The following is a 26,534-nucleotide window of genomic DNA, read 5'->3' on the forward strand; positions in this document are numbered from 1 at the left end:
AAGAGAATAGGAGGGAATGAAAGGAATGTTACCTGGGTGAGGAATATGAAGAGGAAAGGGGAGAGCTTTTCTCTTATTGTTTTTGGTATGAATTCTCTTCCGTAATCTCTCCATGTTAGCGGAGATTAAAAGCGGATGATTTGAAATCCGTCGCCCATTCAATTCCCGTCCCTTTTCCCTCCTATCAAACAAGCTATAAAGTAACAATTGTTCAACTTAGTGGTTAAAGATTGTTGAGGCAGAGCGTTTGAAACGTTTCCTAATTGACATTGTTTGCTTAGAATTATATTTCAACCTTTTTGATATTTTTTGGCGGCCAAGTTTTGAGAATTGGTCGCGGTATGCCCAGGGTATTTGCCTATTTGGCTAATGGATTTCCAGGATAAACGTGACTTTCGGAATGAATATGTAAAACTAGAGATCTTGAAGTTTTTAGGATAGTCGACTAAACATGGTGCTACATGTAGCCTTCCCATAGATCCTTATGTGCTATTGGATGAAATATATTCCGTTTCTGTGTTTACATGGGTTCTTTAATTGTCCAAATGCTGGTCCTTGCCACTTTTTAAAATATGACCTGTCTTTACCATTTTCTGAGCATGCAATTGCTTTTGTGATAATGCTACTCAAGAAAGACATTTTGCACAGCTAGGAGGCTAGCCCTAGCATAATCCTTTTTTTTTAATCCGTTTGCTTATATTGATGTGTTATTTTGCAGGAAAAAGGATCAAACGAAATTGTTTTTAAGGCAATGGGAAGAGCTATCAACAAGACAGTGACCATAGTGGAGTTGATCAAGGTTCTAGTTTCATTTTGTAAATTTTAGATGGATTAGTTTGACTCATTATCTACTTACCTTTTTACATTGATAAATTTCATATATATATATATTTGTGTTGCAGAGAAGAATTGTTGGTCTTCATCAGACTACTACAATTGGATCCACTGACATCACTGATACATGGGAGCCCCTAGAGGAAGGCCTCTTGCCGTAAGAAAATCTTGCTTTTGCCATATGATAGAGAGTTGTTTGTCGATTATATGTTTTTTTATCATATTATGATGCCTTACAATTCTTATTTATTGTCTCAGTTTGGAGACCACCAGGCATGTTTCCATGATTGTAATAACCCTTTCAAAGAAGGAATTGAACAAGACGTCTCCTGGGTGAGTAATTGCGCCTTTTACGCTTTTTTCCTTGCAGGAACTATGCAGCCGTTTTTATATTAATTTTTCAATTACTTATGTAGATTATAAAGGTCTACTAATGCTCATAGCTTACTGCTCTCCTCAGGTACCAGCCCCCATTACCTGCTGATCAGGTGAAGGCATTGACCGAATTTGATTATGAAGGAGGTGAACCACTTTTAGTGATAGTCATTTTCTTCCATATATTTTTTATTTAAATGTTTTTGGTTGGGTTCTGAAAATGTTAAAAGAAATAACAAGCTTATTTCTAATCGCCGCACAATAAACAAAGATGGGTTCATAAAAATGTTTTATTTCTTAAAAACGTGATAAAAAAACTATTCATAATCATTAAACTTCTATTTCAGAGGGTTCACCAAATGGTCGAGGTCGGGGCCGCGGCAACAGAGGAAGGCCAAGGACTAGAGGTAAGCAGGGGATGTGTGATTGGTAACATGTTACGCTTTCATATTACAGCTTTGGGTCCTTATGCTAGTGAATGGGTTATTGCTGGTTTTGGAATGTGGGTTAATTTTTGTATTAGGTTGCTTGCCTTAGCTAGCTTTGTCATCTCGGGCATAATTTAGCTTTGTTGGGTAGCCGTTATTGTAGAAAGTAGAAACTAGAAAGTTACTGGAAGGATATATGTGTTATAAGTCGTTTGAGGATATCATGGTGATCTTTGGGATCTTTTATTTGTTAACAGTGTATACTAGTTGATTCTCTTTCCGAATTAGGACACTGGATATCTAGTATTAGTGGCATCAAAATGATAAGGTTCTTGATTTGGGAGTTGCATTTTATTTTAGGGAATGGTTTTGTTTCTGCTGAATATGATGATGGAGGTTGGGACGTGAATCGGAACAATGTTAGAGGGCGAGGGCCTAGAGGTCGTGGGAGAGGACGAAGTTTCCGTGGCCGTGGAAGGGGAGGGTATAATGGAACTCCAGATATACAGCAAGACGGAGGTTACAATCAAGAAGCCCCATTCCAAGGTCGTGGTATGTGCAAATACTTAAATGTTTATTCTTTTATTGCAACTTGCGTGAATAGAATGGTGATGTGGCTTATGCACCAATTATCAGAACTTAAGTCTTCGTCCTTTATATATAACGCAAGATTTATATTTTTGTTGAGTTGGATCAGTATCAAATTCCTTAATGGCCACGCAGGTGTTATGATTCTCAGGAAAAAAGAGGGTTGCTCATATAAGTGACGATGTGCCATGTTATTGGACGTCTATTGAATTTAACAAGACACTTGAACCCTGAATCCCATGTCAACTACCTTTCCCTATGCACTTTGCCGTTGTGGGTCTTAAGAGTAAAACATTAATTAATAGCTATTATTCTTCCATCTTAATGAGCGTTTATGCTATTTGATTTTAGACACTTTCTGTTGTAATGAAAGACAAACTCTGTGTGTGTGTCTATACTGAATATATCAATGATTAATTCATAGTAAATATTTTGTACGCTTTAGTTAATATGATGCTTTTTGCTCGCAGAATTATATTCTGCAGATTGTTCACACAATTTTAACTGTTTTATGACAATTTCTGCAGGTCGTGGCCGTGGTAGGGGATCCCGTGGAAGGGGCCGTGGGTTTAGATCTAATGTGCCGATCCAGGTATCTGCGTAGGATGCTAAAATGGGTGCTCTCGTGGATGCAATGCAATGCAAATGCCCCGATGATGTCTCTGTGTTCACTAAATATCGTTATTTATTTTTAGCAGAAAAAAAAAGTTATTTTATTTTTCCTTTTTGTTTATCCTGGACAACTGATGTTAACTCTAGTCTCTAGGGTCGTTTACTGTAGACTATTAGTTTGGAGCCGCTGTCGTATGAGGCAAGCCCTTTTTTGGTAGTAGACGTAGGTGAGATGTTTGAACAGTTGTAAGCGTTTCCCGCCTTTTTTTCTTTTTCTTTTTCCCCCTCCTGGTCCGTTTACGAACAGCTCTAGTTATGTATTCGGATTCAGCAGCGCATTCTTTTATTTTTGTTTGAAGAGTTTCAGGCGTATTCTTCTTTAGTTTTAAAGTATAATATAAGCTGTATTTCATGTCTTGTTTCTCTGCAGTGGCGTGGTGGTTTATGTCTGAATGTTGTTTGGCTTTGTCCTTTTTTCACTTCTTGCCTGTTTTGCTTTGGTATTTGATCGTATTGGAGTTCTAATAATACAAAGGAATCCAGTCGTTTGTCTCCTTTTTTCCTTGTTTGTATATCGTTTATTTGTAAATCATGCGGTTTAACAGACGTGCTTGTAGAATTTTATTGGTACATAATTTCGATTACAGGTCTGCTTTTTTTTTTTTTTTGTTTTTTTGTTTATTATAATAATTTAAGGTTAGTGTGTGGAATTGGAATGTTGACTTAGGGTATTTGACTTTAATCATACATGTTAAAGGTCGTAGATAATTGGCGGACCGGTGGTTCTCAAATTTAAGAATTTTTTTGTTTTTGGTTTGCTGTTGGAGCAAAAAAGCAAACCACTTGAAATAACGGTAACATACCTACCGAAGCAGCCTAAAGCAAAAGAGTGACGCTATATATATATATATATACACAATATGTAGATATATGTGTATTTTCCCCAAGACAATGAGGATATTTTCCACCCAAACTAAAGTGTAACCTCACTAAACTTAATTTGATCCCTAAAAGCCACAGGCGTATCATCTCTTCGTCATATTTGTCAATGCAGAGCTGCTGGTCTTTTTATGTATTCTACCTTCATAATTCATATGCTTAAACTTGGGAAATATAGAGGAGCTCTTATTTTGATTCACCTGTGGCTTACTTATCAGATAGGGGCTTTAATCTTGATGTGCAGGAGAAATGTTGACCGGTTACAAAACCAATCATCACGCCCGATATTTTATATTTCCTAAATATAAACAATGCTTGCTTCCTCCCTAATAAACGCAAAAAGCTTTAAATAGTCAACTTATGAAACTAAAAATGTACAAAATAAAATAAGAATCTCTCTCTCTCTCTCTCTCTCTACAAGGATCTCTCCCTTGAGCGATCAACTACCTTATATCTGAGAGAAATCAAGGAAAACAAATACGTTAAAGAATGTGCCAACTTTGAAGAGTTCTCCCACCAACCATTAACTTAATAGTTTGAAAGCCCATAAAGTCTTCAATGCCATGTGCATCCAACGACCCCAATCATTTGAGTCTAATGTGAAACCAATCATCTTGTGCTAAATAAACACTACCATCAAGTTTCATGAACGACTTGTTCAACGTTTTTAAGTGTCATGCCTGATAATGCGCAAACAGTTGCAAGGGAAACAAAAAAAAAAAAAAAAAAAAAAAAAAAAAAAAAAAAAAACACAACAATGGGGGGGGGAATTTCATGGGGTCATGTGTTTTCAATTCCGCCCCACTTTTTCCCAAACTTACGTATGGAGTTGCAATTTGCATGTGTTTTCAATTCCGCCCCACTTTTTCCTCGGTATATTTTCTTACTTGACGGTGATTACTCATGGTCACTTGTGATTTGGCCTTTAAATAAATTAATCAAAGTCCATGGGCTTTCTCTCTCTACTTGTCTGTGGATTTCCTTGACGGTGCTCTAATCACATGCAACTTTAATTAAGATAGTTGATCTGGAAGATAGTCAAGAATTAATCGGTTTACATAATATAAATGAGACAAAAAGATTGATCACATTTGCTATGTGTGCCCATTCAGGCAGATATTACCATATATATAGGTAGATATTACCATATATAATTGGACAAAATAAAGATCATAAGAGCCCATAATTGGCGGCGCCTTATCAGTCCAATTAATATTTTCCCAAAAATCAAAATCAACGGCAGGGGTTAATGGTTTGAGAGAAAGCTAGACACCTATACAATACTCTCACTCTCTCACTCTCTCTCTCTTTATTTTGTTTTGTCATTGCCGTCCAATCTCGATATGGGGGTCATGCGCATGGCACATGAAAAAACAATTTCAATGTATCAAATAAGGTTAAGGTAGTAACATGTGATGTTGAATGATAATTTGATATGATCTAAAGCAAAATATTCCATCACAAAACCCCCCCATTTAGTTATAAGACTTTATCTTCAAATAGAAACAACCAACAGCTTTTTTTTAAAAAAAAAAACCACCTCAAGAATTGGACAGTTGTGAATTGTGGATCTTTGATTTGTACACGGCTCCTCTGTTGTGGAAAAGCATGTGGGTGTGTGTTAGAAAGGGCAAGAGAACGTGGGAATAATTGAATGAGGCTCAGAAAACTCTTCAGACTTTGCATAGATAATTCAATTAAAAAATAAATTCAATAAAAAAACACACAAAATTCTATATTAGTTACTCTCTAGTTGCAGAGCTCACATGCGAGGTTGTTGCATTACTTGGCCTGGTCCCTTATTTAAAGCACTCACTCCTGCTTGGAAATGACAATAAATGTAAATAACATTCCCAATCTCCTCATCCATCTTCAATCTCATTTTTCTCTCCTCCACTTCTGTATTGGGCATTTGGGGTTAAACCCATCAATCACCAAATGGCAAAGCTCATTTTTGCATTGTCTATCTTGGTTGGACTATGCAATATGTCCATCAAAGTTGGTGCATTTGCGCCATCTGCTTGGAAACAAGGTCATGCTACATTTTATGGAGGAAGTGATGCCTCGGGAACTATGGGTATGTAACTTTTTTTTTTTTTCAGTATTTTCTTTTTGGTGATGATAATGTGCTCATTAGTGAATTGTAATAATGAATAACTTTTGAAATGTTGAGTTATAACTTGGGTTTGTTTTTTGTAGGTGGGGCTTGTGGGTATGGTAACTTGTATTCCACAGGGTACGGGACTAGGACTGCCGCGTTAAGTACTGCTTTGTTCAATGATGGGGCTTCATGTGGGCAATGTTTTCAGATCACTTGTGACTATCAATCGGACTCTAGATGGTGCGTCAAAGGAAAATATGTGACCGTTACTGCAACCAACTTTTGCCCTCCAAACTATGCTCTTGCAAACGACAATGGAGGCTGGTGCAACCCACCCCTTAAGCACTTTGACATGGCCCAGCCTGCTTGGGAAAAGATCGGAATTTACAGGGGCGGTATCATCCCCGTCAAGTACAGAAGGTATTTATTTTTTATTTTTACTTTTCTCATATGCGTTAACATGTTAGTACTGTCCTATAATAGTAACGCCATCCTTACTAACTACTTAAGAGTGGAGAATTGTGATACTCAATATTAGCATACATCCTAAACTATAGTTTTTAAGAGAATTAGTGATCAAAATCTCAATTATTTTATTAGTTTATGTATTGATATTGTTTTGTTGGTGCAGGGTTCCATGCAGGAAGCGTGGTGGAGTTAGATTCACGATGAATGGAAAGAACTACTTTGAGCTGGTTTTGATCTCAAATGTAGGAGGGGCTGGAGACATTAAATCCGTGTCCATTAAAGGCTCAAAAACCGGATGGATGGCCATGTCAAGGAATTGGGGAGCTAACTGGCAGTCCAACTCGTATCTCAACGGTCAATCTTTATCTTTTAGGATTGTCACTAGTGATGGTGCGACTAGAGATTTCATAAACGTCGTTCCCTCAAATTGGTGCTTCGGCCAAACCTTCTCCAGCTCTATTCAATTCTAAGCTCAATAAGACTTAGGATTTGGGGTTTAGGGTCTGACTCAGATTGGCAGAGGCGTGCTTGATATTTTCCTGAAGCAGCCCGCCGCTATTTTCCAGTCATCCAATCAGATGGTTGAAGTTGTTATGGCAATTTTCTTAACCAAAAGAGTGAAAAGGGTCTCTCTCCTGTTATTGTGTGGATTTTGTATTTGTTATAGCACTGAAATAAGAGGTGCATGAAAGGTGTATCTTCATCTTCAACATGTAGAAATATTTAATTTCACAATTTTATAATGCTTGTAATATGGATCTTGTTGTAATAGTCATACTGTTCTGAATTAAATGTGCTTTTGAAATCTTTTATCATTCTTTGGACTGTTATGTTTTATGAAGTCTCTGCATTTAAACTCCTTCGAACTGAGTGAAAAAAAGCTTTGCAATTGATTGTGACATCAATTTTTTTGATGTTTGTCTATAAAAAGCTTTGCAATTGCCAGACCATTATTTGGATTCATTCACATGGACCATATGGGTAATGGCTTAGAGGCCTGTTGAGACATGGGCTAGCCCAGCTTAATTGGGCCTCAATTAATTGGATGCTTAGCAGCCCATATTTAAGTTTCCTGGAGATAATTACTGTCCATGGCAAACTTTGGTACCTTGCGTTGAAATTTAGCCGAATTTTCAGAATATTTTAAATATAAAAAAACGACATAGTGATTATGATAATAGTGTCACATTTTTTACTATATAATGATATCAAAATTTTGTTATTTTTATAATATTTTAAAATTTTACTATATTAACTCTACCATTGACATTTGATGACATTTTGCTATATGTGTAAAGAGAGAGCCCAAGTGCTTGGTCTAATGCAGACATGCCACTGGCCCACTACGTCACTCGGCCCATAGTTAAGCTTCAATTACCCCCCGACCTTCTTTCTTTCATTCTTTCTTTTTCGATTAGGAAAAATGACTTTCTACCGAAAAAGCCGTTAAGATGTCATTATTTAGAGAGCGCAAAGCACTATTTTAGTCTAGAGAATCTTACTTATTTTCTAAAAATAAATAATAATGTCAAAGACAAGCATTTCTATGAGCTCTACCAGCTCTCCCCGCAAAAGAAAAATAAGAAAAAGGAAAACCCGTAACAAAGCCAAAATCATTTGTGAATTTGTTATCTAGAATTATGAGTTGTTGACAAAGACGTGGAAAGCCGTTGAATTGAACTTATTAATCTAAAGCTTAAACTAAGCAAAGAGGCCTTTATTCGTTCAACCCTATCCACCAAACATATAGTTTTTTTTTTTTTTTTTTTTTTTTTTTTTTTTTTTTTTTTTTTTTGTATATCTTGTTGGATCACTTTAGTTAATAATTTTACGAGAATAAATTTGTTGTGCTTAGTTTCTAAGCACCCCAAAAAGCATCCAGCGATTTAGCAAAAAGTGATTCTGAAAATCTCCGAATTTGCATGGTCGCAATCTACATTAATACTTTAATTTTTACTCTACCGGGACTTGTACATGAAACACGTGAATGAAATTCTTTTTAATAATTATATTAAAACCACATTACAAGTTCTTTTTATTTAGTGAAATTCAATCAAGTTATGTGGTGGGGAATATAGAAGCTATAGCGCTTGATTTCCCTTGCAAAATGAGAAAATCCAAATACAAAAACAGTCAAACATTTTACAATCCTTTTTTTTTTTTTTAATTAGGTTTTGAGAACTTTTAACAGATTGATGTTGTCACATTATAAACGAAGAACAAGAATATGATAGGACTTCGTTTGTAATCTTATGATCATTGCTTCAAAAATACTACTCCACTAAGTGGTGGATTTATTGATCACCAAATTTTTTAACAACCATATCCTTTAATAACGACTCCAAGTCTCTCTTGTCTCTGACTTCCTCCCCTATATATACCACTCTCCTCTCAAGTCCTTTCTCACACTTAAACAAAACCACCATAATTCAGTAACTAAATAGCTAGAAACCAAGCCGAACAAAAAAAAAAAAAAAAAAAAAAAAAAAAAAAAAAAAAAAAAAAAAAAAAAACACCTCAAAAAAAAAGAAAAGTCCCTCTCATTCTCAACCATGGCAGCCATAGTTTCATTACTCATTTTTTCTCTTCTTGTCTTGCTTTCAATTTCATCATTTGTCAATGCACTTAATTTGAACTACTATGACCACACATGTCCACAGTTGGAGCCTGCCGTCACCAAGGCTGTAAAGAAAGCCATGTCAAATGACAAAACAGTCCCTGCCGCGCTGCTTCGCATGCACTTTCATGATTGCTTCATCAGAGTAAATAACTGATCACCATATATTATAAGTACACATTATTTATATACTTCGGATCAATTGGTCATTTTTGGTTAGTAGGTGACATGCATGTATTCTTGTTTTTGTGTCAAAAGGGTTGTGACGCTTCTGTTTTGCTGGAATCCAAAGGAAAGAACACAGCTGAAAAAGATGGACCTCCCAACATTTCTTTGCATGCTTTCTATGTCATTGACAATGCAAAGAAGGCCGTAGAAGCTTTGTGCCCCGGTGTCGTATCCTGCGCTGACATCTTAGCTATCGCTGCTCGCGACGCCGTCGCTCTGGTGATTAAACTAGCACTAGAAAAATAATATAACAGTATTGATATTAACATAGTATATATGATTCATTGACTGACATAGTAAAAGTATCTGACTATGTTCCAATAGTATTACCAGTTGCTAAACTCCAATTTGGTACAACTGTTCCATTTATAGTACAAGTACTAACATTCTAATCTTACACACAATTTTTGTTGTGCTGTATAGTCTGGAGGTCCCACTTGGGAGGTGCCAAAAGGGCGTAAAGATGGGAGAATATCCAAGGCAACCGAGACCAGACAATTACCAGCTCCCACTTTCAACATCTCCCAACTAACACAAAACTTTGCTCAACGAGGCCTCTCTGTCACAGATCTAGTGGCTCTCTCAGGTACAATTACTATTAACCGTTAGATCAAATCACCAATCATATCGAATCAAATAGTTCGCAAATCTAACGTTTAAAATTATGCAATGCTAACATAGTATTTTTATGTATCTTAGCAACAAATTCTTCTTACGTTTTTTCTAATACAATTGAAAAAAGAGAAGTAACAAAATATATAATTATCTATTTTGGTTTAATTTAGGAGGGCACACTCTTGGGTTTGCTCATTGTTCATCGTTCCAAAACCGAATCCACAACTTCAACGCGAGCCTCGACGTTGACCCAACTTTGCACCCATCATTTGCGTCCAGCCTGAGGAGTGTTTGTGCCGCTCACAACAAGGTGAAAAATGCCGGGGCAACCTTGGATTCTACTGCAACGATTTTCGACAACGCGTACTACAAGCTACTTCTCCAACGGAAGAGTGTGTTCTCCTCGGACCAAGCTCTACTCACCTCCCCAAAGACAAAGGCATTGGTCTCGAAATTCGCAAGCTCCAAGGAAGAGTTTGAGAAGGCTTTCGTGATGTCCATGATCAAGATGAGTAGCATCACCGGTGGTGGTCAAGAAATTAGGCTTGACTGTAAGGTTGTTAGGTGAATTTAGAAGCACAAATCTATAAATTTTTTAGGAATTGGTGTTTATTTGCCTTGTATTTTAAGTGTGTTTTTTCTTTCTATTATTTTCCTCTAAAAGTGGAGCCGAGGAATAATTATAAGAGGGCCTAAGGTACTAGTGTGAGTTTTGTGTTAGTTGTTTTGCTGCCGTTGAAGTGAATGGTCACAAGATAAGAAGTGTGCATAAGAAATTCATTCATAAAGTCTTGTAGCTTCAGCGGTGATACTGTCGTTCATTACATTAGTGATTTGAAAATGATGATTGATAGTCTGTTTCATTTGTTTAATTGTTACCACTTCATCGAGCTGGATGTTTTATTTTTGAATGACGTTTTGTTTTGCCCTAAACAAATCGGATCAAACATGAACAACCAATTATTGATTCTAGAAACTGCATAAAAAATATTCACGAATTCCTCTGGTAAAGGCCGTTATTGGTGCCTTTTTGAGTTTGAAACAAATAACATATGCATCTTAAAAGGAATAAAAATATGCTGTTTTATTATTCATCAAATGGCAGGGAGAGGCCTAATAATAAAAAACGCCAGGACGTTTAACACGCAGGATAGTAAATTCTGAAAGACAAATGACATCTTGAAGTTGGCTCCCACGATAGAAAAATGACACCTACTCACTTAAAAACGATAGAAAAATGTACATGAGAAACAACGGCAAGAAACTTGTAAGGACACCTTATTTTAACAACAACAAAACCTTCAAAAAGAAAAAACAACAATAAATTTAAAAAAATGACCGTCTTTTTATTTCACTAGTTTTTTAACATGTATCGTCGTATTGGAGTTACTTGAAATTTATTATTTACTGAATAATCAAAAATTTATTTATACAGTTATTTAAATTATTAACTTTATTTTAGCAATGAATGTGTGTAAAGATCACATTTAATATGATAGGTATTGATACCCGATTTTGTACCAGACTCATTTTGCGGTTCAGGCCTAATTTTTGCGTCACGTGACGTTATTGAGCTCGCTTCGTGAATCCAAGCCACGTTCAGAGAATTCACGTAGGTTATGATTTAATGGGTCATGTGTGATCAAGTAGGTCTATTTATAATTTAATTCAGTATTAATTTAAATCCCACTTAGGGATTTTCACATTAGTTGAATTAATAATAAATAAGTGATGAAAAATTCCCAAAAAGTCTTCCCCTGTCTTTTTGGAAACCCAAAACCCAAAGTCCATGCCTTGAGTTTTTTCCTACCGGTCAAGGTTTGAAACTCACTGTTTTAACTCTAACGAAGGTCCCATTCATGTTGGAAATACTTAATGGAGCCGTCGTCCGTGACAGGCATATCCCCAAAACTTCCTCCATTCATGCCTGACATGCCTAATGGAGATTCCTTTCGTGTAAGGCATGTCTCTCGGAGCATTTCCTTTGCGTCCAGGTGTGCTGAACGAAGCCTTTCTCTGTGTCAGGTATATCCCTTTTGGACTTCCTTCGGTACAAGCTCAACTGTCGGAGAACTTCATTCGGGAGCCTTCTTCATGTTGGAGCTTTTCTCTATTCAATACTCTCTCAATCATGCCGTTCTTCCTTAAATTTTAGCCTGTGGTCGACTTCGTCATTTTTTAAGGATTAATCTCACTGGCAGCCCCTTAAATTTTGAGATCATTCTCACTTTACGTCCTTAACTTTAAAAATTCTAACTTTGTCCCTAAAAATTTTACATTTGTCCCATTTAAACTCTTTTATAAGAATTTTTTGTTAAAATTAGACAGAAAAAAACGGAGTTAAGTGTGACCATAAAAACACAATGACATAGGTTTTTATCTATTTGTTTTTAATAAAAATTCAAACAAAAAGATTATGTGACTGCATTACTTTATTTTATTCTATCTGTTTTTATAGAAATTACAACAAAATGAGTTAAATAAGAACAATTCAAAATTCATAGAGTAAAATAACAATTTTTAAAATTTAAGAAATAAACTAAAAATGAAGAGGCATCACTAATAATAATCTCTCCTTTTTTTTTTTTTTTTTTTTTTTTTTTTTTTTTATTAATGTCCTTATCGTGTTCACTGGCCGACTTCTTTCTTGCTATGGTCGTTTTCTACGTTTTCAGGCATATTGTCGTTTTTATATCTGCTGTCAATTGTTCTATGTCGTTTCTTCAACCTGTCGATTTTTTTATCCCCCACCAAAAAAAACAAAAACATTTTTTCTTTTCCTGCTCTTATTTATGTATTTTCTTGTTTATAGTTTTTTCTCCAGATAGAAAATTCTGTTTTAAATTAGTATAAAATTTTTTTCAGACAGACAAATAAAAGTATTATTGTATCTAAACTTTTTTTTTTTTAAGAAGTTGGCAAACTTGTCATTTGTTGAAAAAGGAAGGGTTTAGAATCAGCAAATTTTTATTATCAGCTTTTATTACATTTCTCATACTCTTTTATCCTATATTATTTTAACTTAATCTAGTGGTTCAAATTCTTCCTTTTAGATTTGCATACCTATCATATTTATCTATGTCACTTTATATATAAGCCTTACCTTAATATTTATCTCATGTCTTTTAACCACGCAATCATTATTATCATTAATTTTGTTGCATATGCTCCTTTTTTTTTTTTTTTTCTCTACCACTTATTTATTTATTTATTTATTGTCTTTAGTGTAATATTAAGTTTTTCTGATAATCGGTATTTAGTTTTAAGTTAAATAGCTAAGCCAATCAGATCTTAACAACAAGTACAACGTTAGCTTTCCGAAAAGAGATCTGTTTTTTTAACCTGTGAAGTTGGGAATCATACGAGTTTAGTGTGTACTTGAGATGGACTTCGAAGCTGCGGTAGATTCGACCATGGAAGACCAAAGCACCCAAAAAAGCAAATCAACACACGAAGAAGAAGAAGAAGAGTTACAAAGACTTCTGCTACCAGATGTTCGCGACCTTCCTCAGACTCCTCCTTCCGCTGTTCAATCCAACTTCGTCTCCTATTTTGCTCCAGGTTTCCTTCTCTTTTTATTTCAATCGCCAAAATGATTTAAATAAAATTGCTCCAAAATTAGCCGTTAATACCCTAAATCTTGTCTTCTTCTTCTTTTTTTTTTAAATTTTATTTTTCAGATTTTATGAAGCCGGGACACGATCAGTATGTTTATCGTCATCCCAATGGGTAAAAATCGAAATTCCTTTTTGCTCTTTGAATATTGGTTTATTATCCATCAAAATTTCCTCTTTTGTAAATAATTCGTTTTTGGTCCCCTGCTAAAAGATTGTGTGTGATCGGTTTGGCTCCCACGCATGTGGCTTTTAAAGTCGAAGGCGGAATCACGGCCGTCGATTTCAATGTCGGAAAATCTGATCGCAGTGGGATTAAGGTCACCGGAAAGCGCAAGAAGGTACTTTTACTAAGTTTGCTATCAATTTTTTCCCAAAAAAAAAAAAAAAAAACAATTTTGATGAGAGAAAGAAGGCAAGGTTTATTGGTAACGAAATTATATAGGCGAATTGATTTCGTTTTTATTTCTGTTTATTTTTTATGTTTTTTAAGAAAAAAAACGTTTTTAAAACGCAATAAAGATAAAAAATAAAAATGAAAGTGAATTTTTAATTTAGTGTAAAAATGAGAGGAAAATAAAAAATGACTTTTTAATTATTTTTTATTTTTATTTTATTTTTTGAGAGCTGAGAGAGAAAGAGACGTTAATAATTTTTTTTATATTTAAAATAATTTTTTAATAAAATTATTAAATGCATTTTTAAAAATAATTTTTGTTTAAAATTGAAAATGTTTTTATTTTCATATTAAAAATAAAATCATTTTAGAATGAATTCTAAATGCGCCAATAATTTGTTCTTATTTTTCAGAATGCACAGCACTTTGAGTCGAATACGGCTCTATGTAAAGTTTGCACAAAGGACGCCTCATATATTATAAGGTGAAAGCTTTTTTTTCTTTTTTCCTTTCTTTCCCTTATATCCACCATTTTTTGTTTTGTTATTGTGTATCTTGCAGTGTTTTGTTGGTTTTGCTTCTACTTGTTTTTAGATATTAAGTTGAGAAGTGGAAGTGACTTTTGGCAGGTGTTGCGTGAAAGGCTCTCTATTGGAAGTAAATGACAGGTTAATCAAGCAGCCACAATTGCTTAATTCATCGGTAAAGGAATTACTCAATACTCTTCTAATTTTATTCCCTGGCTTAAATTCATTTATTGATTATTGAAGTAATCATGAAAGAGGGAATATAAGTACGAAAATATTACGGGATCATTGAATCCTTTTTGCTTTGCTTAGTTGAATGATTGATTTGTAAACATTTCTTGTCATCGTCGTTTAGGCTAGTATTATTGTTAGATTCTTCTTAATCTCAATTTCTACGTGCTCTTGAGGGGAAACTCTTCCTGCTCTGCCTTCTTGTAACAATTTTCATGCTAGAAAGTCTTGGACAGTAAAATAGAAAGAAAAGATATGCAGGTCGGGGACTCGGGGTAAACAATCAATGAGAATGAGTTGGGGTGGCCAGTGGGGGCTAATATCCTAGAAGTAATGGAATTACTTACAAGAGACATCTGTTAGTTCTCTTGAAGGATTTATCTTCCTTAGAGTTTGTGACGAGTGTGTGTGTGTGTGTGTAAGAGATTCAAACTCCAATCCTCAACATTGACGTGGGCATGGAATTACCGGTTGGCTAAGTTTGCAACCAGAAAATTGTGAGGAAAGTATTGTTTTTAGACGTCCGACTGGAAAGCTGTCAGTTCTGAGAATTGAAAGTTGCGATATGTGTTACACTTGTAGATGTTTAAATTAGATGATGATGGTGATCCAATAGAGAAAATTAGTGTCGCTATTTTTTGCCATGATGGTAGCATACATGCTGATAGTTTAGGCTTTTGGGTTTTTGAAAAGTAATAGAAAAGGCTTTTGGATACTCGGACTGAGAACTCCGTTTAAGGTCTTTTTATCTTTCCACCTTCGGAATTCTGATTGCTTTGTTCTGTCCCTTTGATGACATCTTTAGTTTGCATTAGCTGCTTAACATTTGTATTATCCCCTCATTATTAAGTCCTTTGCTTCTTTTCAGGCAGATAGAGAAGGATATATAGCCATTATGATGCCAAAACCAGCAGATTGGCTCAGGATCAAGGATTCATTGTTGGGTTCTGAGGAATATAGAAAACTACGGGAAATTTGTTGAGTCTGCAAAGTCTGCTCTTTCAATTTTTGGTCTGAATTTGGCTTAACATTATAGAGAAAAGAAGCATAAATTTTGGTCTTGCGCTTTTGTATCAGCTTCAAAGGGTTTATACATTTCGTTTGAGGAAATAATTATTGTTCCCTCCATTATTAATTCGTTACTTGATTTACTATCCAATTTCCTCGGACATTTTTTACATCTGGCTTCTTCCTGCTGTGCCTATCACTATCGCAGCTGCCTTTTCTTTTGTTTTTTGTTTTTTTTATTTCCTTTGAATATAAATTTATAAGAATTCAGAACATCCATAAAAAAAGAAGAATTTAGAATATTGCTTGTTAATTTTTCTGAAATAATTTGTTATATATGTTGGGGAGAAACAACATATGAAACTGGTGCAATATACTTCCAAAGCCCAAAAGATTAATATTTTGAGTATTGAGTCCTTAATGTATATAAATCACTTGACATTCTTATTTATTTTTTATGTGGAATAACACATAAATATACTTTTCTCAACAATATATGAGGCAATTACTAGATTAATAAGTACTCGCAATTTACATTTACAGTTTTACTTGTTGACTACTCACGTATGGAAGGCATAGGCAAATCTTTCTTTTTTTTTTTTTTCATTTTTAGAAGGGCTGAATTTTCCGCTAAAAACAACTATTATGTACTCTTTTCCCTATAATAAACCATCTTTTGTTTATTCCAATTTGTGATTGCGAGCCTTTAATTTGGCTCATATAAATCTGGGCAAATTACATCTTAATTTCGAACTAATCATGCGATGATATATGAGTAAGAGTAATAGTCGATGTAAAACATATCAAAACAAAGTTTGTTTTCATTGAATGTTGTATATGCTATATAATACCAAAAGGGCTTCAACATTTGTCATTGAAGACAGAGTTCTGCAATATTCAAAGAATAAAACAAGGGAAAAAAAAAACAAGGAATTTTAATAAGTCAACAGCTAGTTGCGACAGCCTGTCCTCGCATGCCCGCTAGTGAATCATGGGCAGACTTAACCCATGCATACAGCATCTAAATTCATGAAAGAATTCACCCACATTTCACTTGGTTTTGGCTGACCAAAGTCCATCAAACTTCATTCACCTCTAATTAATTTGACATGTAGTATATGTTGTACCATCTTAATTCACAATTATCACTTTTGGGTAGCTATTATCTCTTGAATTACGAGCCTTCTGGATCTGTTTATGGTGAGTAAACAAAGGTAAATATGTCCTTCAAGCTCTTCCAACTGCTCCATAAAGCTAGGCTCCTCATCCCGAAATTCCCTCACAACCTCCCTTAGGAGCTCAAACTTTCTATTCCTCACACAAATATCAGCAACGGATTTGCGGTGTTCGACTTCGTCATGTAATCTTCTCACCATTTGACACATGGTATCAAAATCATTGATCAGTATAAAAACCCCTTTGGTCGCCATATCAAGTTGCTTGCCGAGCCCGCCTCCAGGCAATCTCGGCGGCTGTGAATCCATGGCTCTCTTCTTCTTCTTCTTCTTGGCCAAATAAACTGAGGAACAGCCCACTAGAGCCGGCGCTGCCACAATGCCAAACACGCCATGAAATGCAAATACCAACAAGGCAATCAACAATGCACTATGCGTCACCACAAGCCCAGCTCCTCCAACTTTCTTGCAAAGCCTTTTCAGCTTCTCTCTCCTCTTGATCTTCTTCCCTTTTGATGTTAATTTATGGAGCAAAACCATGTACCCGTCGCGAATATCATGGTATTGCGCCGGGCTAATGATTGACAAAGGGTTTTTAAGCAGTGCGATTGCACCAAGCTCTCTGAATACAGCTCGGGAACATTGATCATTATGAAGTAATTGAGAATGATCATCATATTGATCATGATCAAGCACTAGTACCCTTTTGCTCATCTTGATCACCCTTTTGATTTTCCGGTAATCAGAGCGAGCTTGTTTGATGCTTCGGAGAAGTAGTTCGCAGATGTTGCAAGCTCGCAGGCTGGCCTCAAAGTACTCGACCAAAAGGAGATGGAAATTTAGGCTCTCAATCATGCTCTTTAGGGTTTCTTGCCGCGGCTCGAGCAAATATTCGGAGAGGTCCAAATAGAAAGGTGAAGACAAGGATGATGGCGAAAATGCGGCACCAGTACTAGTAGTAGCGCTTGTTATTCCTAACTGCCCCTGAACTTTGTCCCACATTTCTTCGTAGGAATTTGATCTGAAGGCTTTCAAGTATTCCTCATCCACGCTTGACTTGGTTGACAAGCTATTTCCGCGGTCCTTACGTGACTTTCCTGAGACCATAACACAGTTAGCAACACGGCCAATACACAAAACATTAAACGTCATACAACCAAACTCCTTAACTACTATATCAAAACACGTTTTGCGTGATCATATATTGCTTGTGCAAAATTACAAACTACCCCCGGTTCTCTAATTTGTTTATTATGAAAGAGAAAAAACAATTCACGTCACAAAACAATTTTTTGGATCTTTAATCTTAAATTACCTTGAAAACCCGTGAACAAACTGGCATTTGACGGATTGGAAGCAAATCTTATTTTCCATGAGATGATATGTTTCATATGAATATGGTTTGAAAAAAAAACTCACCTGTTTCTGTATCCAGAGATTTCAGTTTGCTCCACATGGGAAAGCTCATCTTGGGCATTTTGATAATTGAATCAAAACTTCGCTAGCTAGAGAGCCTAGAGAAAAAAAAAATGTAATATTTTCTTGGGTTGTCTTGGCCGGTCTCAAGAGAATCCAATCAAACCTGGTCAGAGAGTAGAGAAAAAAAAAAGAAGATAAAATTGTCTTTTAGATTTTGACGATCTGAAAATGTATCAAAAGAGCAGTTATGGGGGTTATATATAGAGGTCTTTTTATTTTGTTTTTGGTGGCTTGGTAGAGGAGTCAAGAAGAGAAAAACGCGAGAAGAAATCCCAGTTGGCATTTAGCGAGGCAATTCATGATTCATTTAGTTATATGGCTTTTGTCACACGTTAACGTCTCTCGCACGGTGTGTACATCTACGTGTTAATAGTGTTCCAAACAAAGGCAATTATTAAAAAAAAAAAAAAAGTTCCAAACAAAGGCTGATATTTTATGGCGGAAAGATGGTATTTTAAAATGCAAACGTTATGAAAAGAAAGGCCGGTGATCTGTACAATGAGTACTGTACATTATTTTTTTGCTTACTTAAAGACTTGAAGTTCCTCAATCAACAAATGTCAATATTTTGAAAAAGAAAAAAAAGAAAATCCCAGTCTAATTTTTCTCCTTTGTTCTTTTTTTGGACAAATACTGGTTCCTCTTTTTTTTTTTTTTATTTCCAGCAATTTCTTTCTTTTTTTTTTTTTGAAGAAAGTCATTATTATTTATTGATATTCACATAGAGACGATTCCCCTTATTTATTATTTATTCGTATTTAGACCACATGCTTTGTAAGAATTAATATGTCGTATAATAATAAGGGATGATACGTTAAAATACCGATAAATTTGTACGTGGGTCAAATTTATATAAAATTATATAAAAATAAAAAAATATATAAATTTAATTATTAAAAAAACATAACCTATCAATAATTATTTCCCTAACAACAAAGCAATAGCTGTTTATTTTTCTTTTTAAAAGTGTCAAAGTAATTAGTTTTTTGACATGACATAAAGCATATATTTATGTGCATTTAATACCGGTTCTAATTTTGAGGAAACTACCACAAGATTGCCAGGGGCCACTCAGCAAATTACTTGGTAGCCACATAAATTTATTACTTCTCGGCACAAACTACAAGCTAGCTAGTCAGGCAAATCTAAAAGACAATTTCCGCAAAAGAAAAAAAATATATAAAAAAAAAAACATATCTAAGAAAAAGATTATTTGCTTTTTGAAAGTCTAGGAACTATAAATTCAACTAATGAACAATGGCAACGAGACTAACTCCTAATAGTCAAAATATTCGTAATTCAAAGTCACTCCAAAACAGGAAAGTAATAACGGAGGAAAGAGAAGTGAAAGAAATAATTATTGTACATTATACGTGTACTAAAGGAGAGGACGACGGATTTACTGTTCATGCTACAGTAAATTTACAGTGTCCTTTCTCCTCTCCATTTTCATATTTTTGATTATTTTGGGGTTTTTTCCTTTCTGCAATCTTCTAGATCTATTTTTCCTGCGTCTTCATACCTGGGCCACATTTTCTTGGTTATCATCTCATTTTCTTCTGTCACCTTTGTTTTGTTTACAATCTTCTAGATCTGGTTTTGTTTTTCCGTTTCTGCAGCAACTTCCCTTTTTTTTGTTTATTTATTTCTACAACCTTCTACATCTTTTTGTTTTGTTTTTTTTTTTTTATTTTTGGACGCCATTTTTTGGGTTTTCACATTCTTTCCTTCTGTAATTTTGTGCAAATTTTTTTTCCCCTTTTTGTACCAATATAGATAATTTGATATTTCTCTTTCGTTGTATATGCATGGTCATTTTATCTGTTTTTGTGCCGTTTGTTATCTTCGTCATCGGTTTGGTTTTTTTTTTTCCTTAAGATTTTAGGGCCTTGGTTATTTATTTCAGATATATGTTTTTTTTTATATTTTCTTTCTGTAATATTTGTCGTCATTTACGCGTATTATTATTTATGTTAATTTTTTATTCGGACACATGCAATTTTTATCTCTTCGTTTGTATAATACATATTTACGATTTAATTGTCTGTTATTTACTGGTTGCGGTTTGCGGTGGTGTTCATGCTATTAGACGCCTGTCGTTCATTAATAATTACTTCTATTAGTTTTTGTTTGCATGGATTTGTATTTGGCATTAAGGAAAAGGTTGGTAACTTTATGTATATATATTGTTTGTAAATCTGTTGCCATAATATTTTACACTTCTGTTCTAATCTCTCCGCTTTCTCGCTGTTTAGAGAGGTTAATGATACTAGCTATTTCGTACTAACCTTACGGCCTCCTTTATAATCATTTTATCTACTTCTGCTACTTAGTAATATTGGTTGCTTTCTCTGATCTATCCTTTTGCCTGCGGTTCGTTGAATCATGTACTTATTTTTCAATTTTGTTTGGTTGAAATGTTTCAGAATATTGATTTATAATGTTATCTTTGTTTGTTATACGACATATTTTACCTTTCTCTTCTATTCTCTCTACTTTCTCACTGTTTAAAGAGGTTAATGATACTGGCTATTTATTACTAATCTTACCGTCTCCTTCATAATTTTTTGATCTATTTCTACTGCTCAGTAATATTGGTTGCTTTCTCTACTCTATCCTTCTGCCTGCGGTTCGTTGAATCAGGTACTTATTTTGTAATTTGCTCTCATTGAAATCTTTCAAAATATTGATTTATAATGTTGTGTTTATTTGTTATATGACATATTTTATTCTGCTTATTTATATCCAAACAATTTCTTCTATTCTGGTTATGATGCTGTTATATTTCATTTGTTATTAATATGTGCCGGGTAATTGGTAATACAGATATGGCTATCATTGACGTTGCCCTATTTATTTTGGATTTATGCCAATATATTTTATTTTGCCTTTCGTTTTAGTTTTTCTGTAATTTTGTAGTAAAAAAAATGGTTATGTCTGTACCTCTATTTACTATACTCCCGTCTGTTTTTTCTTGAATAAAACCTTCCTTCATCAAAATTTTGGTTTTTTATATTAAAACATTTCATTATTTCCTGATTGTGATGATGTTATATTTCGTTTATTGTTAACATGTGCCGAGTAAATGTTAATACAGATGTGGCTATCATTGATGTTGCCCTTATTATTTTGGACTTATGCCAATATATTTTATTTTGTATCTATGGATTCACTGTACCATAAACAGTTAATCCGTCATCTCCTTTAGTATATGTATAATAATACTGTATATTATTATTCTAAATCATACTACTTGTTGTTACATTTCTTAATTATGACATAAATTCCTTAATAATATAGATGGCAGCCGTGTATATTGCTACATTTGTTTGCAAATACTCATGGTATATGTTCTTTACGATAAATGATTATAACCTGAACCAAATACTTATATATAATCTTATGTTTTTGCAAGCGTTTATTTATTTATTTATTTATTTATGATTTCTACTTAATTTTTAGTATAATGTAAAGTATATTTTATTTCTATACGTTGCTTTAATATATGTATATGATATATTAATATAGTTAGATATATTGGATAAACTATTAGATTCCCATTCTTTTTTATGTAATTCTATCATTTTTTCCCTTGATTTATCCCCCCCCTCCCGATTCTATATATGCCTATGTTCTGTACTTTGTTGCTTCTTTAACAGGCCCCTTACTATTTTTCCCCTCCAATCCGCCGTCCATCATTCATTATTTTTCTTATTTGATTCACAAACATTTGACAAATACAGAATTTTCAAAAATTTACTACAATTTATTCCCTTTATTTATCAAAAAATTATTGTTATTAATTATTAGCCATATGAGTTGTACTTAGAGATTTAGAAAGAATACACATTGTTTTTGTAGAATTTTTTAATATTTTATTTGTATATTAATTTTTTTTACCTATGGCATAAATTCCTTAATATCATAGATGGCAGCCGTGTAAATAGTTAGATTTGTTTGCAATTGCTCATGGTATATGTTCTTCACAATAAATGCTTATAACCTGAACCAAATGTTTATATATAAATTTATGTTTTTCCAAGTATTGCTTTATATATTTAGGATATTTACTCAATTCATAGTATAATATAAAGCATTAATCATATAGCATCAACGTTTGTTCCCTACGCTTGGCTACTAATATTACTTTATTGATTCACATCTGTTACCTGTGCTTGACTAATTTCTGCTTCCAGTCCACCTTCGACCATTCACTGCTATTCTTACTTCATTGATTAACATTTGATATCTACACATTATTCTAAGTCTTTACTAGAATTTAATACCTTTATTTCTTACAAATTTAGTTTTTAACATTCAAAAATTTTATTCTTTTACGATTATAATGATGTTATATTTTCATTATTAACGTGTATCGGGAAATTAGCTACAAATTTGTGTCAGGAAATATTACAAGGCAGGAACCGAATATTTCATCACAGGGTCATGAAATGATTCAAATATTCAAATTTATGATGTAATTAAGACCTACGTTTGTATATAATTTTCTTTACTTATTTTGTTCCGGTTTTTTCCGGCAGGCAGTTATAGATTTCTTTGCTTTCAATATATGTAAAGTGATGTATATTATTGTCCATAACTATACTAATTTTCTTTACCAGAAGGCACAAATTGCCTATTAATATATTTAAAAATCATGTATATCATCAGAATTTGTATCATTCACTGATATTAAATGTTCTTAACATGTATATTCTAACATAAGAATACTCTTAGTATTATACATGTTCATTTGTCTTTTCCTAATATGGGAACTCTGATTTTTTTTTACGTTATACCTTTTTTTGTCTATTTTATATTTTTTCAAATATTTAGTTCCAAATTTTAAATTCGTACAAATTTAACCATATATATTATATATATATATATATATAACATATTAGTATAGCTGCGTTTATATTAAAATGAGTTTGTTTTATTTTATTCCTTACAATTTGTTTATTACATACTGCATTCATTATGTGGTAATAAATTATTTTCCCTATTGTGTCAATTTCGAACAGATTTGGTCTTTTCTTATCTCCATATTCTATTGCTACGCTTCAATATCAATCGTTCCTCGCTCTATCTTTATAGCACAACATCATTTCTATATATATTCTGAATTGGTTAGCTCAAACTTGCTATTTACACATCATTCCAGGTATTCTTAAAATTTTACGCCGTTCTTATTTCAATATTTATTTATGATATTAGATATAATTACTGTTGATATTACTACACATATTTATATAATTTGTCTCTAATAAAGTATGTTTTTTTTAATAATATAAACTATTATTTCCTACTCATATTTCATTTATGATATTATTATTACAAACTATTTGTACATTTATCATTTTCCTTATGAAATTATGTGTGTAGTATACATATTTTAATATTATTTTATACCATAAATATTTTACTATATTCATTTATTAAATATAAAATTTGCATAAATATTTACTTATCAATGTTATGTACGTTTACTTTATATTATTCATTACATAATATTTGTTTATTATATTTTGCCCAACACACTAACCAAATTTCTTTATACTCCATAACTTTGTTTAACACAAATATAAAATTTATAAAATAATTTATCATATTACACTGTATTATTATACACAGATGGAGCCAAAAAGAAAAATTAAAAAAACGTCCACAAAATCTACCTACCGTACATGTCGTATCATCTCACATATGGACGATGATTCAACAGTTGGAAATACTGATTACTCAAGTATATCAACGTTCAATACAAAAAATTCATCCACATTGATCCCTCGATCCAGAGTTGGTGTGATAGAACATACGTCTCAAACTGAAAGCAGACTTATGCAACATACGTCTGACGCTGAAAGCAGACCTATGTAATGTATGTCTGAAATTAAAAACATAGCTTCTCAACTAGCTCTTCCATTAGTGTTTGAAAATCGAACACAAAATCCTAAATTTCTTATTCATACTAAATATAAAATTTTAAGAAGATAAAAAAAATTTATTTATATATTTGTCTCATAAACTCACCTAATTTTTTTTTAGGTGATACTAATATGTACATCGACTTCAGAAATTGTTCCTACATCTGTCATTATTGTGGTGCTCTTTTTTGGCTTAATGAACGAATTAAAAAAAGTAATCCTCCTAAATTCAATCTTTGTTGTAGAGAAGGGAAAATTAGAATACCTTTTAGCAAACATATTCCCTCAATACTATATAATCCACTGGATTATTATGGAGGATCGTTAAGTACACACTTTCGAAAAAATATAAGAATTTATAATTTCATGTTTGCATTTACATCATTTGGAAGTAACATAGAAAATTTTTCAAAAAACTCTATCGGTCCATATATTTTTAAAATAAGTGGACAAATACATCATTTAATAGGATCTCTTCTTCCAGTTGATAATAATCCTCCTAGATTTGCACAATTATATATATATGATACGGAAAATGAAATTGAAAATTGAATGAAATCATTCTCATTTGAAAATGAATCAAAGAATTTAATAAAAATAATAATAGAACATTTAATTACAATGTTAGATGATACAAATCGATTAGTAAAGATTTTTCGAATGATAAGAGATAGATACGAAGAAGATAAATTACCATCTATGAAATTAAAACTTATAAATCAAAGAACTACAGATAATAATCAATATGAATTACCAACTTCAAATGATATAGGTTGTTTAATAGTTGGAGATATTGGTGAATACGAACAAGGGAGAGGTATTATAATTGAAGATAGAACAAATTCTTTACAAAGAATTACAAAATTACATCCATCTTATATGTCTCTTCAATACCCACTATTGTTTCCTTATGGAGAAGATGGTTATAGAACAGATTTAAAATATAATATAAACAATTCAAATAACACATACAAAAGAAAGAGAATTTCTATGAGAGAATTTTACTGTCATCAATTACTAGAACATCAAAATCAAAGTGATATTCTATTTAGAAGTGGAAGACTACTACAACAATATGTAGTTGGTGCATACGCCTGTGTAGAAGAAGATAGATTTGATTATATTAGAAAAAAATCAAAAAAATTTGAGAACTGAAATTTATCAAGGAATTCAAGATGCTATTACAAAAGGAGATACAAATGCACAAGCGATAGGTAAAAGAATTATTCTTCCTTCCAGTCATACTAGGAGTCCCAGATACATGATTCAAAACTATCATGATGCAATGGCGATTTGTAGATATTATGGAAATCCTGATTTATTTATAACATTTACATGTAATCCAAAATAGCCATAAATTACAAGAGCTTTAACAAAAATACATGGTTCTACTCCTGTTGATAGACCTGATATTATTACAAGACTTTTTAAAATGAAATTAGAACATTTTTTGTCGACGGTAAAAAAAGAAAATGTCTTTGGAAGAATTGTAGCAGGTAAGTATATTCTTTCTACATTTATGGGATTTGATTTATAAATATTAAATAATAATATCTATTGTTTATACTAAAAATATCTAAAATGTATTTATCTTCAAATTTTGTAGATCTGTACGTAGTTGAATTTCAAAAATGGGGTTTGCCACATTGTCATTTCCTGTTTTGGTTACATACTGATGACAAATTACATGATCCATCAAAAATTGATAAATTTATTTCCGCTGAAATTCCTGACCCTAAAAAAAACAAGCTCAATTACAATGTTGTAGCTGAATTTATGATGCATGGACCATGTGGAATAGCAAAACCAACTGCTCAATGCATGAAAAACTCAGAATGTTCAAAAAAATTCCCGAAACAAATAAGAAACGAAACAAATATCGAAGAAAATGGATTTGTTAATTATAAAAGAAGAGATACAAATTTTTATGTTGAAAAAAATGGTATTAAATTAGATAATAGATATGTTGTTCCATATAACATAGATTTATGTCTTAAATATAATGCTCATATTAATGTAGAAATTTGTTCTCAGTCAATGCTTATAAAATATTTGTTTAAATATTTAACAAAAGGACCTGATAGAATAAGAGTAGTTATAGAAGAAAATATTTGTACAGAAAAGTATGGGGAGAATTTTCATGAAGAAATAGATGAGATAAAAAACTATATTAATTGTAGATATATAACACCTTATGAGGCATTATGGCGCTTATATGAATATCCAATACATCATAGAAACCCAGCCATTCAACGTCTATCAATACATTTACCCAAAATGCAAAACATAACATTCAAATCAAACCAACATCTTATTGATATAATGAAGCAACCAAATATTCATAAAACAACTCTGACAGAATGGATGGAAA

The 26,534-nt window shown here is 33.0% G+C and overlaps 5 protein-coding genes across 6 annotated transcripts in view; 4 read left to right on the forward strand and 1 right to left on the reverse strand.

The window, feature by feature from the left end:
• LOC21397466 (ribonuclease P protein subunit p25-like protein) overlaps positions 1-3,254 on the forward strand; it is a 3,943-nt gene extending 689 nt beyond the window's left edge. The window contains exons 3-9 of one of the 2 annotated variants that reach the window (XM_010101830.2): positions 719-799; positions 903-991; positions 1,093-1,167; positions 1,295-1,356; positions 1,557-1,616; positions 1,998-2,189; positions 2,753-3,254. In XM_010101830.2, the coding sequence (XP_010100132.1) occupies positions 719-799; positions 903-991; positions 1,093-1,167; positions 1,295-1,356; positions 1,557-1,616; positions 1,998-2,189; positions 2,753-2,829 (636 nt within the window). In that variant the 3' untranslated portion in view covers positions 2,830-3,254. The remainder of the gene's footprint in view (positions 1-718; positions 800-902; positions 992-1,092; positions 1,168-1,294; positions 1,357-1,556; positions 1,617-1,997; positions 2,190-2,752) is intronic. The other variant, XM_024167994.1, reaches the window with a different exon arrangement.
• A 2,370-nt stretch (positions 3,255-5,624) lies between these two features.
• On the forward strand, positions 5,625-7,150 carry LOC21397467 (expansin-A11). The gene is made up of 3 exons (XM_010101831.2): positions 5,625-5,853; positions 5,976-6,297; positions 6,509-7,150. The coding sequence occupies exons 1-3, from the start codon at positions 5,715-5,717 to the stop codon at positions 6,813-6,815; spliced, it is 768 nt and encodes a 255-aa protein (XP_010100133.1). The 5' UTR covers positions 5,625-5,714; the 3' UTR covers positions 6,816-7,150.
• Positions 7,151-8,873: 1,723 nt separating this feature from the next.
• LOC21397468 (peroxidase 64) lies at positions 8,874-10,408 on the forward strand. Its single transcript, XM_010101832.2, has 4 exons — positions 8,874-9,107; positions 9,221-9,409; positions 9,614-9,776; positions 9,976-10,408. The coding sequence occupies exons 1-4, from the start codon at positions 8,898-8,900 to the stop codon at positions 10,371-10,373; spliced, it is 960 nt and encodes a 319-aa protein (XP_010100134.1). The 5' UTR covers positions 8,874-8,897; the 3' UTR covers positions 10,374-10,408.
• Positions 10,409-13,130: 2,722 nt separating this feature from the next.
• On the forward strand, positions 13,131-15,738 carry LOC21397469 (protein Simiate). Its single transcript, XM_010101833.2, has 6 exons — positions 13,131-13,366; positions 13,486-13,534; positions 13,634-13,760; positions 14,230-14,300; positions 14,446-14,518; positions 15,443-15,738. Exons 1-6 carry the CDS (start codon positions 13,189-13,191, stop codon positions 15,554-15,556), a joined length of 612 nt encoding a protein of 203 aa, XP_010100135.1. The 5' UTR covers positions 13,131-13,188; the 3' UTR covers positions 15,557-15,738.
• A 682-nt stretch (positions 15,739-16,420) lies between these two features.
• Positions 16,421-18,243, reverse strand: LOC21397470 (UPF0496 protein At1g20180). Its single transcript, XM_010101834.2, has 2 exons — positions 18,177-18,243; positions 16,421-17,854 (listed from the first exon to the last, which is right to left on the reverse strand). Exons 1-2 carry the CDS (start codon positions 18,232-18,234, stop codon positions 16,728-16,730), a joined length of 1,185 nt encoding a protein of 394 aa, XP_010100136.1. The 5' UTR covers positions 18,235-18,243; the 3' UTR covers positions 16,421-16,727.
• Positions 18,244-26,534: the final 8,291 nt, after the last annotated feature.

This window comes from Morus notabilis, unplaced genomic scaffold (assembly GCF_000414095.1).
Source record: "Morus notabilis unplaced genomic scaffold, ASM41409v2 Scaffold396, whole genome shotgun sequence".
Taxonomy (NCBI): Eukaryota; Viridiplantae; Streptophyta; class Magnoliopsida; order Rosales; family Moraceae; genus Morus; species Morus notabilis.